This window comes from Ctenopharyngodon idella, chromosome 13, assembly GCF_019924925.1.
Source record: "Ctenopharyngodon idella isolate HZGC_01 chromosome 13, HZGC01, whole genome shotgun sequence".
Classification (NCBI taxonomy): Eukaryota; Metazoa; Chordata; class Actinopteri; order Cypriniformes; family Xenocyprididae; genus Ctenopharyngodon; species Ctenopharyngodon idella.
Window position 1 is genome coordinate 26,273,828 of NC_067232.1, and position 16,447 is coordinate 26,290,274.

Consider the following 16,447-nt stretch of genomic DNA (forward strand, 5'->3'; position numbering starts at 1 on the left):
AAAAAATACTAATTATTAGACTCTTTTCACTTGACACAGTAAGAACCAACTTGAATACGCTAATAACTACCTAACCATGACCTAGCAACCATAACTATCACTAGCAACTGCATAGCAACACCATAATAATCTCCCATAACACCCTAGCAATGCCATAGTAATCTCCCATAACACCCTAGCAACTGCATAGCAACACCATAGTAATCGCCCACAATACCACAACAACCACACAATAACAACAGCCTAAAAACCGCATAGCAACACCATATAATCTCCCATAACACCCTAGCAATGCCATAATAATCTCCCATAACACCCTGCCAACTGCATAGCAACACCATAGTAATCTCTTATAACACCCTAGCAACACCATAATATTCTCCTATAACACCCTAGCAACACCATAGTATCGTCCCATAATGCTAGAGTGTTATGGGTCATAGTAATCTCCCATAACACCCTAGCAACTGCATACCAGCACCACAGTAACTCCCATTACACCCTAGCAACGCCATAATAATCTCTCATCCTAGCAAATGCATAGCAACACCAGAGTAATCTCCCACAACATCACAGCAACCACATAGCAACAACATAATCTCCCATAACACCATAACAACACCATAGCAACACCATAGTAATCTCCCACAACATCACAGCAACTACATAGCAACACCTAGTATTAACACCTTGGCAATACCATAGTAATTCTCCCATTACAGCCTAGCAACTGCATAGCAACACCATAGAATATCGCATAACATCCAGGTAACACCATAGCAACCACATAGCAACACCATAGTAATCTCCAATAGCACCCTAGAAACAACATACAGTAGTAAGCTCTCATAACACCTTGGCAACACCATAGTAATTTCCCATAACACCCTAGCAACTGCATAACAACACCATAGTAATCTCCCACAACATCACAGCAACTGCATAGCAACACCTAGTAATTTCTCTTAACACCCTGGCAACACCATAGTAATTCTCCTATTACAGCCTAGCAACTGCATAGCAACACCATAGAATATCCCATAACATCCAGGTAACGCCATAGCAACACCATAGCAACCACATAGCAACACCAAAGTAATCTCCAATAGCACCCTAGGAACAACATACAGTAGTAAGCTCTCATAACACCCTAGCAACACCATAGTAATTTCCCATAACACCCTAGCAAAGCTAGTAACTCTCCCATAACAGCCTAGCAACTGCATAGCAACACCATAGTAATCACCCATAACACCCTAGGAACGCCATAGCAACACCATAGCAACCACATAGCAACACCATAGTAATCTCCAATAGCACCCTAGGAACAACATACAGTAGTAAGCTCCCATAACACCCTAGCAACACCATAGTAATTTCCCATAACACCCTAGCAACTGCATAACACCACCATAGTAATCTCCTACAACATCAGAGCAACTGCATAGCAACACCTAGTAATTTCCCTTAACACCCTGGCAACACCATAGCAACACCATAGTAATCTCCAATAGCACCCTAGAAACGCCATAGCAACACCATAGCAACATCATAGTAATCTCCTATAACACCCTAGCAATGCCTTAGCAACCACATTGCAACACCATAGTAATCTCCAATAGCACCCTAGGAACACTATACAGTAGTAATCTCTCAAAACACCCTAGCAACAGCATAGCAACATAGCAACCATAATAATGTCCCATAAAGGCAGTGGTGATTCAGCAAAAGCTAACACAATTTCTTCCCAAATTTTAGATCTGAGTAAAAAATTCAATTTCAATGCAGTATTGGGATATCATATATGGTCATATTGTCAGTTATTATCGCACACATTAGTCTGAAGTCTGAGGACAGTAAAATCATTTCTCAGGGTAATTGATCAGAGAGGCGTCACACCTCAGTTATTCGCTTCCCTTTTCATTTCTAATGAGCAGTGCTGAAACGCACCGGATCTTTCTCTAGCCGAGAGTGAAACCGGCACGTTGAGAATCTCCCATCTGCGTTTCGCTGCGCTGGCACAACTCAGCCGACGGCACACGGCAGGCCGCTTCAACGGCAGCTGAGAGGGCGAAACTATCAGCAGAAGTTCACTTCACCTCCAATCAGCTCAAACAGACGTGGCCTCCACCACACAGCCTCATCTGGAACAAACTCTGTCACGTTAAAGCACAGCAGCTTTTCTGCCATGAGTCCTCCTGATTTACAGGTTCGACGGACATTTGTACATTCAGCCCATCAGTCAAAGACAAATGATGACATCAGTCTGTCTCATTAATCTCATCTAAGATCAAACGCTGTATTAGGTGATGTCAAAAGAATTGATTAATGGCCTTTTCAAAAGCATACAAAAGATTCACAAAAAAAAAAAAAAAAACAAGCTGCAAGTGTATTTAATAGACAGCATTACTATAAGATACACATTCACACAGTGTGTTTCTTAAACTGAATATACAGTAAACCATATATGGACACTTTAAAGAGATAGTCCACCCAAAAATGAAAATCATTTAATCACCCTCATGTTGTTCCAAACCGAAAGAGTTTTTTCATCTTCAAACCACAAGATATTTTTAATATTTTCTCTACTGCTGTAAAATCGATTTATCACATATAACATAAAAGTCTGTACATACTGTATATGTGTGTGTGTGTGTGTGTGTGTGTGTATTATATATCATATTATATATTTACAAACCTTTAATGATAGATGCGATTAATCGATTTGACAGCACTAATTTTGGTAAGAAAAAAAATCTATAGTTCTTGATTTTAAAGGGTTAGGTCACCCAAAAAATGAAATTTCTGTCATTCATCACTCACTCTGATGTCGTTCCACACCTGTAAGATCTTCGTTCATCTTCAGAACACAAATTAAGATATTTTTGATGAAATCCGATGGCTCAGTGAGGCCTCTATTAACAGCAAGACAATTCTTTCAATGCCCATAAAGCTACTAAAGACATATTTAAAACAGTTCATGTGACTACAGTGGATCAACCTTAATGTTATGAAGCGACGAGAATACTTTTTGTGCACCAAAAAAAAAAATAAATAAATAAATAAATAACGACTTTATTCAACAATATCTAGTGATGGGCAAATTCAAAACACTGCTTCATGAAGCTTCGAAGCTTTACGAATCTTTTGTTTCGAATCAGTGGTTTGGACTGCGTATCAAACTGCCAAAGTCACGTGAACTACTGAAGTTTCAAAACACTTACGATGTAACGAAGCCTCATTTACTGAAATCACTGAAATCAGTGTTTTGAAATCGGCCATCACTAGATATTGTTAAAAAGTCATTATTTTGTTTTCTTGGTGCACAAAAAAATATTCTCGTCGCTTTATAATATTAAGGAAGAACCACTGAACTCACATGAACTGATTTAAATATGTTTTTAGTACCTTTATGGATCTTGAGAGAGGAAGTACCATTGCTGGCAATGCAGGCCTCGCTGATCCATCGGATTAAAACAAAAATATCTTAATTTGTGTTCTGAAGATGATCAAAGGTCTTACAGGTGTAGAACGACATGAGGGTGAGTAATAAATGACATAATTTTCATTTTTGGGTGAACTAACCCTTTAAGGTTGAACCACTGTAGTCACATGGATTGTTTTAAATACGTCTTTAGTACCTTTCTGGGCACTGAAAAAGGAAATTAACTTGCTGGCGATGCAGGCCTCACTGAGCCATCGGATTTTACCAAAAATATCTTAATTTGTGTTCTGAAGATGAACGAAGGTCTTATGGGTTTGGAACGACATGAGGGTGAGTAATACATTTTTGGGTGAATTAACCCTTTAAACATTAACACTGTTTTTTTCCCGTTCATTAATGTGAAACTGCTTTGAAACAATTTGATTTGTATAAAGCGCTACAGAAAAACATGTGATTTGACTTTTGCTCATCCATTAAAAGTCCACGCAACCAATATTTCCTGCAAAAAAAAAAAAAAAAAAACACCTCAAAAAGTACTAAAAGACATTATAAAAGTATTCCATATGAATTAAACTATTTAAAACTATTAAAGTCTTCTGAACAAAGTGAGGGTGAGTAAATGATGACAATTTTCATTTCTGGGTGAACTAACTCTTAAAGGGCCAGATTTACTAAACATGGAAAATTAGAGTGAGAGCGCAATTCCAAAAATGCGCCAATGGGGGTGGAAAGTTCTGCGCATGATCTACTGACAACGCAGTTGGAACATTTCCATAATGACCAACGCAATCTACAAGTTAGCGTCTGGTTAAAAACATGCTTTTTTTGGGACGATAAATAAAGGCGCAAACACCAGTAAACTCAGAAGCGCAAATCTTAGTAAATCACCTTGCATGGTTCATTTAAATACTCTCCTCCCATTAATTTTGTGTCTGGAAAAGGAAACTCCTACAAATGCATACGCAATGAGGTCAGCCACAAAAACAACTCAGTCCACGCCTTTTCAGCGCTAACTTCTCACTTTAGTAAATCCTGACAGTAGTTTCTTAACGCCCAAAGCGGGTTTGCGCTGGCCCTAAGTCACTTACAAATGTCTGAATGTTAAGTACTGTTATCTACTAACGTTTCACAACCACAAAGTGCAACTGTTTCTATCCATTCACAACACTAGATTTTTTATTGTCATTTATTGCTTATTCACATGCACCTTTCTTTACAATAAATGCTTTGATATTTGATATTTTTGATATATGCTTACGTCAATAATTTAGCAATGCATTTGCATGTTGGTTCATGGTCACAGGTAAACAAGTAAAATATTTTTTGTAAGTATTTTATTACAGAGGCCCGCACATGACATGCAGGAATATATATATATTGTGGCCATGAATTAGGAATACATTCGTTTTTTTTACTAAATTGTGGCCACATTGTAATAATTTGATCATTTGTTCTCTTGTTTTAGTTAAATGAAGTCATAACTCAATTATGATCGAGTCGGTGCAGACCACAAAACATATCGGACTCATTTCAATTTTACACAGAATGCTATATTTTAAAGCGATACGGAGGAGAAACAGTTAGACTCGGCATTAGAAACAGCACTGACGAGTACAAGAGATAACACCAGTGCCATTCACCAACATAACTTACACACTTTTCAAACTACACATCCTCAGCACGATTATGATCACTGTTTTGCTTCAGTAACAGTTTCATATTAAATCTAAAATGGGAATCTATTAGACTGTAGCTGTCATCAGCTGTCAAACGTGGCTTTGCCAAGCTGTGCTATAAACGAAACGCTATTGGCCATTTTAAAAAAGGGGAGGAGCTGCTTGATATGTCCCGCCCTGTCTTCCTGTTTCAGTGGATATTCCATCAACACATTGAATAATGCTGCGTGTTTCAAGGCAGTTCAGTGGGCCTTTAATGAATGATTCATGCCGCTTCACCTGGAGTTGAACAAACATCTCTTCAGAATCACTTCTCCACTGCATCTCACAGGCCTGCTGCATTTGCGCTTGGTGTGAGGAGACTGTGAAGTCTGTCACAGTGTGTATATCCTGATCCTCTGTACATGTTAAAGCGGAAACTATTCTTATGGTAAATCCAGACATCACTAAAACTGTCACGGCCAACGTGTGGCGCTTGCCGGAGTTCAAATAGCAGATTTCTACAGAGCTTAGCCTCGACAGAGCTGCAGATTTGCATTTTGAGCCGTAAAGTTTTAGAAGACTGTTTGGAGGTAAACATGATGTTTTCTCCCTGTCGTAATCCCGTTACACTGATGCTCAGTCACATTAGTCATCCTGAGATATAGAGAAATGTCATGTGAGGAAAACTCATAAAGCACCCGTGACTAATAGCTCTATAGTCAAAACCTCGCTGAATTCAACATACTCGCTCAATTACACCCTCCGTCAATGTCAAATGTCAGCTTCTGATGAATGCAGTGGCTAACGTGCAATTTTAAAGAGTAGTTTCACAAAGGATTGTGATGGCTTTATCAAACAACAAAATCTGGGCATTTAATTCTTTATATATACTTATTTTTTGTAGATAAACATCACTTTTGGCCACCACTGTATATATAAATGCATAATAAATGTTCTCTCTCTTTATATATACACACACAAATGACGATACGGTACATAGATAGACAGCCAGACTCAGAATACTCCATCAATGTAAGTCAGAGGGATTTTTGGGATATTTCATTGTCTGCTTGAAGTCTGATCAGTAGAGATAAAACAGCCAAAGTCAGAACAGGCTGGAGGTCTGCAGTGAGTCTGCTTGCAGATATTTTGGTCTTAGTTTCGAAAGAAGCCTGAGGCAAGTTTGTACACTAGCACTATATATGTTGGCTCTGTGAAGCTCACATAATAAATCAAACACACATTTCAATTTGAGTTTGTGTCTGATTTTACAGTGAAGCCGATAAAACACCACCAGCTAACAGATTAAAGACATCTAACTTCATTAACACTTTGTGACAGAGTCAGTGATGTCACCAAATGTCACGACACACGCGATTCACCGTCTCCTGTTCCTCGAGTTACTATAAAACACCATCACATCTTCAAAAAGGCTTTTGTTTTTATTTGCGCAGCATCTGTCATCTGTTGTGTAGGAGACGTGCGGTTGTGACATCTGTTCCACCTGAGCTAATAATATCTCTCATCCGCCAAGAACACATCGGCACGATTTATAAAGCAAATAAGATTTAAAAAGCCAGCCTGAAATAAACCACTACTGACAAGATACACCAGTTTACTGACAAGGTGCACAGTGATAGCGCTGTTTTCACTTTAACTCACTTATCTGAGTGTCAGGACCATGTTATCTGGGAACAACGGCACAATATCGTAACAAAACAGACATAAAAGCAGCTGGAATTCTTATTCATCAGACTTTCAGTACATTATTACTTTCTAAAAATATCAATCTTTAAAGTACTGTCATTATGCAGCTTTAGACACATGGCCTGTGAAATCAAATGCACCAGAAATAATGCAACACTACTAGAGATCTATAAGGTACCTTTCCTTATAAAGCACAAAAAACAAACTAAAGTTTAAACTATATATATATATATATATATACACATACATATACACATACATATACACACACAGAAGTGAGTACACCCCTCACATTTTTGTAAATATTTTATTATATCTTGAAGAAGTGACACTTTGCTACAATGTAAAGTAGTGAGTGTACAGCTTGTATAACAGTGTAAATTTACTGTACTCCTCACCTGGTTGCCGCCACACATGCTCAACACCATCTGAACCATATAAGATTATCTTGGTCTCATCAGACCACAGGACATGGTTCCAGTAACCCATGTCCTTAGTCTTCTTGTCTTCAGCAAACTGTTTGCGGGCTTTCTTGTGCGTCATCTTTAGAAGAGGCTTCCTTCTGAGATGACAGCCATGCAGACCAATTTGATGCAGTGTGCGGCGTATGGGCTGAGCACTGACAGGCTGACCCCCCACCCCTTCAACCTCTGCAGCAATGCTGGCAGCACTCATACGTCTATTTCCCAAACACAACCTCTGGATATGACGCTGAGCACGTGCACTCAGCTTCTTTGGTCGACCATGGCGAGGCCTGTTCTGAGTGTAACCTGTCCTGTTAAACCACTGTATGGTCTTGGCCACCGTGCTGCAGCTCAGTTTCAGGGTCTTGGCAATCTTCTAATAGCCTACGCCATATTTATGTAGAGCAACAATTCTTTTTTTCAGATCCTCAGAGAGTTCTTTGCCATGAGGTGCCATGTTGAACTTCCAGTGACCAGTATGAGAGAGTGAGAGCGATAACACCAAATTTAACACACCTGCTCCTCATTCACACCTGAGACCTTGTAACACTAACGAGTCACATGACACCTGGGAGAGAAAATGGCTAATTGGCCCAATTTGGACATTTTTACTCAGAGGTGTACTCTCTTTTGTGGCCAGCGGTTTAGACATTAATGGCTGTGTGTTGAGTTATTTTGAGGGGACAGCAAATTTACACTGTTATACAAGCTGTACACTTACCACTATACATTGTAGCAAAGTGTCATTTCTTCAGTGTTGTCACATGAAAAGATATAATAAAATATTTACAAAAATGTGAGGGGTATGTATATATAAGGGCCTAAAACTAACTTTATGCCACACCTGCCAATGACTGAATTAAGAAAATTTACTGGCCATATATTTTTTTTAACCAGCCAAGAAACATCTAGATTAATCCTTATTAAAATTACAAAAATTATTCCATCATTTTTTTTATTGTCTTTTGTTGTTTGATTTAAATTAAAAACACAGACAGCAACAGGTTTATTAGGCTGCTGTCACTTTAAGAGCTGCACGGATCCAATATACTGTTACACATGCATTTTCTTTCTCAACTGTTTACGTTACTGACATAACTGACTATGTTTACGAGGGTACTTGTAAAGACAGGCATTTTGATGATAATTTTGTTTGAATATGTCTGTTCAAATGCAAGAAGATGTGAAAGAGAGCTCAATTCAGTATTTGTGCGCTGTCTGAGAAGCGGATTTCTGGGCACGTGCTTCAGATGTGTGCGAGAAAAAATGTTACCAGCCAACTGGAGATTGACACTGTTTCATATACTCACCAACACAGATTTTCACTCACATTTGGCGCTTGGCGAGTGTTAATTTTAGGCCCTGTAGTTCATTATATAGCATGCAGTTCATCAAGACAAACTTTGAAAGCGGACTTGATTGGTCATCATAAATCTGATTTCAAGAGTGACATGTTGAGGTTTTAAAGTAGTTGAGTGCCTCTCTTCCCATAATTCTCATCACCAACGACGAGTCTGAAGGACCAACAGTGGCAAAAACAACAGATTCAAGAGTCTCTCTGTCCTTACAGACAACTCACCTCTGAATAATTCAAATAAACACCAGCTATAAAAAAGAAACTTTACAACTGCACCAAACAAAACACTACAGACCAGACAGAGAGGATGAAAACACCCTGTTCTTGATCAGAAAGCCATTCATGCACGGCAAACACTGTATGATTGTGTAAGGACGTTTGGCATTTTCTGTCTGGAGAATGTTATTAAGATTTGTAACCTTTTGGTCATATTTTCTCATAGACAAGCTCACAGAGTAGACCCTCAAGGTACAACAAACACCTTTTTACATTTACATGGTGGAAATGTGATATGCAGTTTATTCTGAAGGGAATCCTGTGGTATTAATCCACAAGCGTGCAGCTCGCAGACAGATTGAAGAGACAAAGTTTGAATGAGGGCTTGATTATTCTGAAAGTTTTAAGTATCTTGAGGTTTGAATGTTATTTAGGCCATATGTGCAATAGGTGGTTACTAGGCAGTTGCTAAGCTGTTCTGAATAGTTGCTAAGCAGTTGCCTTGCATGACAGAGATACAGAGAGCCAGACTCAGAACACTCCAGCAGTGTAAATTTAAGGGATTTTTGGGATATTTCATAATCTTAAACACAACCACATTGCATCACCTGAGCTTATTAAAGGGCAACGTCTGAGCAATACATTTTCCTTTGGGAAATACAAAGTTCTGTCATGAAACTCTAGATGGCGCAGACTGCTAGGTCCTTAACTCAACCTGCTCACAATCACATCATTCTCTATAGGGCACAGCTGATTGATTCCTGCTCTATCAGTAGCCACTGCTCAACCTTCAAATACTCTGTCAACTTTTGCTGTAACAGTTGCAGCGCGCTTTCAGAAACCCTCCACCTTCCCCAGCTCCACCTGTATAGATCTGCAGCAGCAATAACCAACAGCAGCAGCAAAAACAGCAGGAGCAGAAATAACAGCAGCAGCAAAAACAGCAGGAGAAGCAATAACAGCAGCAGCAGCAATAACCAACAGCAGCAGCAAAAACAGCAGGAGCAGAAATAACAGCAGCAGCAATAACAGCAGCAGCAGCCATAACCAACAGCAGCAGCAGCAAAAACAGCAGCAGCAGCCATGACCAACAGCAGCAGCAGCAATAACAGCAGGAGCAGCAATAACTACAGCAGCAGCAATAACAGCAGCAGCAGCAGCAATAACTACAGCAGCAGCAATAACTACAGCAGCAACAACAGCAGCATAGCAGATTTATTCCGCCAAGACTAAGCATATTAACATTGTCCTATCCATTACCATGCCAAACACTCTGAGAGTTGTCATGACAAAAATGTTGTTTCCATAAAAATAAACACAATCACACACCACTGAACTGACATAAACAGGCACAAACCACTAATATTGACTTTTCGTCAAAAGAACCAGGGTTTACCTGCGGAATCCTCCTGCAACGTTGACAGTGGCGTGCGGGTTGACACAGATAACAGCTTCCTCCACTATAATCTTCAGTGCGCTGGCCTCTGTCCTGCTCACCGGCTTACTGATGTCCTCATAGAACAAGAACCCTGCGACAAGAGCGGATGAATAAAAGATTGAATGACTAACACCCAACAAGTGTTGCACAAACCAGACGTTTACAAAGTCCGAAGAAAATGTGAGAGGTGTTTATCTGTGAAAACTCTCCACCATGATGCTAAAATGCTATTTTTATGCTTTTATAATTGGGTATGTGGCAGTGTTCAGAATTAACTAATTATCAAGATCATGTGAAATAACACAAACCAGTCATGTAATTCAAACACTTAAATCTTACATTTAGGCCTAAATATTTTTGTGTAGAGTTTAGAGGTTTCATAGCATCACTAACACTAATTATGAGAAGAAGTAATAGTGATGGTTGACTTAGCAACTTTACTGTTAATTATGTGTAATAATTCTCAGATTAGAGTTCCTTGAAGTTCAGTACTGTCTACAAATGTGACTCCTGCACTTTCATGCTGTTCTAGGACGGTTACACACCATTAAAAGTGATTTAATAATGCAGCTTCAGTGCTGAACCTCTCGCCAAAACACAATCTAACAGTTTCACTATCAAGTGTTTATTAGCACATTCTCTATTTGTTCCACAAATGTCTCACACTAGTGGTTTGTGTGAGAACCATTAATTACAGACCTCACTGCCTCTTTAGATCCTGCACACGTCCCAATGCTGTTAACCTCCTTTCACTTACAAAATTAAATATATGGTAAATATATGAAACATGCATTGACTATTAGTATTTACCTTGAAGAACAGCATGGCACATGCATAAAATCTAAATATGTATATACTCTGGTATGTACGTGTCCAAAAGCCTGTTAAAGACCAATATAGATTAAATCTTCCTGGTTTTAATCTTGGCTTTTTTTACTTTCTAATATTGTAAACTCCTTCCCTGTGCTGCTGTCACACTTAATAGAGCACAAACGGCGGATTCCACAAGTAAAAAATTCTTCCATAAAGAAAATGATTTTTAATGATAAAGCACTTTGAGTGAGACTTGAGTGCGCTTTGACTAAAAGCATCTGCCAAATGCATAAAAGTAAATGTAAAACGTACATCACCAAAAATCACGGCGACAGATCCATCAGTCAGAGTCGCTGTTAACAAACAGGAATTTCCACATTCTCAAAATAGTTATATATTTGTTTATATCTGAGTACTTTGCAAGAAAGTTAAAATATATTTATACTTATGGACTATGCTTCTGCTCAAAAGTCTGAAGTTGGTTAGATGTTATTGAAAGAAGTCTCTTCTGCTCACCAAGGCTGCATTTATTTGATCAAAAATACAGTAATAAAATTGTGAAATATTATTACAATTTAATATAGCAGTTTTCAATGTGAATATGTAGTAAACTGTAATTTATTCCTGTGATCAAAGCTGAATTTTCAGCATCATTACTCCAGTCTTCAGTGTCACATGATCCTTCAGAAATCATTCTAATATGATGATTTGATGCTCAAGAAGCATTTCTGATTATTATCAGTGTTGAAAACAGTCATATTTTTGTGGAAACTGTGATACTTTTTTTTTTTCAGCGTTCTTTGATGAATAAAAGTTTCAAAAGAACAGCATTTATAAGAAATAGAAATCTTTTGTTACATTATAAAAACTTTTGATCAATTTAATACACCCTCCTTGCTGAATAAAACTATAACAAACTTTTTATATTGTGCCATTTTAATAATTTAATTACGAGGCTTCATGAGTGGAGCCTGTTGCACAATGCTACTGTATACATAGATAAAGCACTTATTTTAAGACTTTCACTGAAGTTGTTTTCATCTTTTATGTTTTGTATTAGTTAGAACTTCAAAATAGAGCCATCACAAGCACACAGCCAGAGAAATCACTACCAACACCAAGACCTTTTCCAACAAGAGAGCGTCTGAACTGCCTCCCACCCGACTGGAAATCTCCCAAACGAAATCTGCATAATTGTTTGAAGCCGGCGTGTTGTTTATAGATCAGCAGGTCGTAAATGAGCGCCTGAAGACAGCAGTAACAGCGGCGGAAAATTACGAGGCCTGACGACTGAAAAATAGTAGAGATGTGAGTTGGGAAACAATCTCTGCCTCATTAAACTTTCCTCTTACAGTAGATTTTTCTAAACAATCAGTAATTAACAACACAACCCTCCATCATAAATCCACATTAAGACTCGAGGCCGTAAAACGGGTCAGATAAGGTAATCGCTTTAAAAGGTAACAATAAAATCATATCATAATTCATAAATGAGATGACAGCGGGAACACGGCTGGCCTTTTCCCAGCCTGATTGATGAGCTCTGAATGTATAACCACCAAAACTGTCACATTTTACCATGTCCTTCCGGCTCCCGGGAAGGTTTTAATACAGTATGTGATGCTCCACATGGAACCAGACTCATCGATGAGCATATTTATATTCCAAGAGGTTTAGGAGTACAACACTCCCAGACATGACAGCGCCGCGGAGGACGTACGTGAAAACTGAAGCAGAGAACATGCAGTAAACAGACTGATTTCAGCAGCACAGAAGCCCTCGGTCCCAGACACACATAGTCAGACGCCGCCGGCTGCATAAAAATGACCAGCAAATGATGACTGTGGTTTGGCAGGAACATTTATCAAGTCTACACTGTGTTTTTATTCTGAGAGTGAAAGAGAGGGAGGTCTGGCTTAAATCAATTCAAACTCCAGTACCTGCAGTAAAAACAAAACAAAACAAAACAGAGATGGTTAACTGGGACACCTTTTCCCCAGTCATCTGAAAGTGTCCCAATTAAAGGCATAAAGTGTCCCAATTAACCTGAATTCACCCTATATTGTTTTGGACACATACTCGACTCTGGTGAATACTTATGTGGATAGTAAAGACATTGTATTCCTGGAAGTAACTGGGAATTCTATATTACAATGATATTTTTCTGCCGATTCAATATGTACTGCGATTTTTTAAAGTATTTTTATTAAGTATTAATTATATTTTTTTATGCATGTAGCATTTTAAACATTTGCTCTCAATGTTGATGTCGGTTTAACTTATTTAAATATATGAAATGATTATAAAAGTACTGTTTAAAATAATGAAAAACTTTTAATAAATGAAAACAATGGTGTGTAGGCAATTAAAAAAGCTTTAAAAATACAAATAGTGAATAACATACACATATTACGCGTAAAACAGTAACACTTTATAATAAGGTCCCATCAGTTAACATTAGTTAATGCATTAACTAACATTAACAATGAGCAATACATCTGTTACAGTATTTATTAACCTTTGGTAATGTTAGTTGTAAAAATGCAACTCTTCATTCACTGTTAGTTCATGTTAGCTCAGGTCTATTTAATAATATTAACAGATACAACTTTAGATTTTTACAGCAGCTTAAGGGACATGGTGGAAAAAACATGAGATGGGAGGAAAAATAATAAGTCAAAGTTTTGTGTTCTCTCAAAAATGTTTTGCGTTCAACTAGAAACTTTGCGTTCGCTCGCAAAGAACTCAAAAGGTTTGCAAGCGAACGCATATTTATGTCCCTTTAAGGGCTCCGTATATATTAATAAGTAATTAGTAAATGTCTAAATTAACATTAACTAAGACAAATAAATATTTTAGATGTAATTTTCATTGTTAGTTCACAGTAACTAATGTTAACAAATGAAGCTTTATTGTAAAGTGTTACCAGTAAAACTTTTATTTTGACATATTAGATGATTTGTCCCATGTTTACAACCCCGTGAGACATAAAGTTTGCATCATACAAGCATTTTAAAATGTTTTTGCAAAGCCAAGTACCTAGAGTATGTGTTATTAGCTATTAAAAAGCTATTTTTCAACATGGTGTTGATTTAAAAATCACTCAAATTTTGCACAAATTTTTTCCCACCAAGTAGAATTGCATTATAAAGGTTTTTTGGACATTGTCCCATGATAAAAACACATTTTTGGACATATACTGTTGCGATAACATATAATTTTTTTATTGGACATGTACTATGGCAGGGGTTCCCAAACACTTTCCTGGAGCCTCCCCAGCACTGCACATTTTGCATGTCGCCTTTGTCTGACACACCCATTTCAGGTCTTGGAGTTTCAAATAATGAGCTGATGATCTGAATCAGGCGTGTTTGATTAAGGAGACATGGAAAACATGCAGTGTTGGGGGGTCTCCAGGAATGTGTTTGGGAACCCCTGTACTATGGTATTCTTTGTTTCTTTGGTATATCAATATGGTAATCATTCAGTACCATGATAGGCTTGTAAGTAGTATTTATGTCACATTAAGTGAACATAATGCAGCATTCACAGCTACAGAAAAATAGCCATATTTAAAACTTTTATAATAACTAGAAGCTAGTTATTGTACTTAAAAAATGTTTTAAATATGGATATTTTTCTTACAACAACCCATCGCTTCACTTCAGAAGGCCTTTATTAACCCCCTGAAGCCATATGGATTATTTTTTTATGATGGATGGATGCTTTTTTGGGGGGCTTCAAAACACTTCACTACCATTATAAACCTTAGAAGAGCCAAGATATTTTTAAATATAACTTATCTGAAAGTAGATGTTTGGTGTAAGGGTGAGTAAATCATGATTTAATTTTCATTTTTGGGTGAACTATCCCTTTAAGTCTGAACTCCCTGACATGTCTTTTAAAATCTTGGTTTACCTGCGGTCTGCATGCGGTTCAGTCTGATGCTGGGTTCAGTCAGAACCTGTTCAAACGTCCGGAGTCCTCTATAGTACCAGCTCTCTGCGGTTTTGGGTCCAACCCCGAACACACTGCTGAATAACTGAGCCACAACGTTACCAGACACACATAAACACACACACTTACTTATACACCTGCTAAGCTCTGAAGTCCTAAAGAGATTTACTTTACCTTCATAGTTCGATACTTCTCGTCATTCAGTATCTCTTCAACTCTGGAGGATGATCCGCATTCAAAGATATCCTGCGAAGATAAAGACGACGACAGATGCGCAGTTTGTTTTGTGCCGCTGTCATGCACAAACAGTTAAATCCAGCTCAACATGTTTATGAGCTGCTATGATTAAACACGGTAACTGTAAATAACATGTGCGCACACACACACACCCCGTCCTGGTTAATTGCAGCTTAATAAGTCTAATGAAATGCTTGTTGCGTTGTCTCCCATAGCTCTCGCGCTGTTGTAAAGATGCTTTATTTACTGTCTTACAGTCTCTCTGCCTGCAGGAAGCAGAACCAGTGTATTAATCACATTCTGAGTGTGTTGGAATCACATTTATCACTGTAAATGTGTACGGTAATGACTGACTTTCCAATCAAATGCACTTCCTATTAATGAGAGTCAACTTAAACTGCACACAATTCATTATCATCAAACACTAGATGTTTTATGAAGAGAGTTTTAATTTGATGTGTTACTGCTGTACACGCTGACCCTGTAGTAACCCTGCAACATCTTTGTCACGTCACTCAAAAATTTAAAGCTAATTGTCTTTAATTTTTAAAACAGCATAATATTACAAGCTCTTCCTTGTATTCTCCAGACTTCAGCTGTCAAACTCAAAAACAGACTCTACAGACAAACACACCTCAAAAATATATGTAATTATTATATACATATAGAGCCAAATAGTACATAATTAAATAAAATCTGAACATAGTCGATAAATCCTGAGTATAAAGTTATTATATATATATATATATATATATAGTCAAAAGTTTGGAATAAAATTACATTTTTATTGTTTTTATTGTTTATTTGATCAAAAACACAGTAAAACAGTAATATTGTGAAATATTATTTCAATTTAAATTAATGGTTTTCTATGCAAATAAGATTTGTATAAATTATATTATAATTTTGTATTATATATGGACCAAACAGGAAATAATGCTCTGAAATCTCAATATATATTTATAAATCCTGAATATGAAGTAAATATTATATATATATATATATGTGTGTGTGTGTGTGTGTAAAAAATGAGTATTATTAATATTATATATTGTAATATATGTAATTATTTAACAAAAAAAGTATATAAAGATTTTAACCATTAACATTTTTACATTTAAATGAGCATAAATAAAATATACCAAATACAAAACT

The 16,447-nt window shown here is 37.4% G+C and overlaps 1 protein-coding gene across 2 annotated transcripts in view; it reads right to left on the minus strand.

The window, feature by feature from the left end:
• dntt (deoxynucleotidyltransferase, terminal) overlaps positions 1 to 16,447 on the minus strand; it is a 132,348-nt gene that overhangs the window by 85,549 nt on the left and 30,352 nt on the right. For both annotated transcript variants that reach the window (XM_051918090.1, XM_051918091.1), the window contains 3 exons: positions 15,230 to 15,301; positions 15,017 to 15,140; positions 10,244 to 10,376 (listed from right to left, as the gene is read on the minus strand). In XM_051918090.1, the coding sequence (XP_051774050.1) occupies positions 10,244 to 10,376; positions 15,017 to 15,140; positions 15,230 to 15,301 (329 nt within the window). The remainder of the gene's footprint in view (positions 1 to 10,243; positions 10,377 to 15,016; positions 15,141 to 15,229; positions 15,302 to 16,447) is intronic.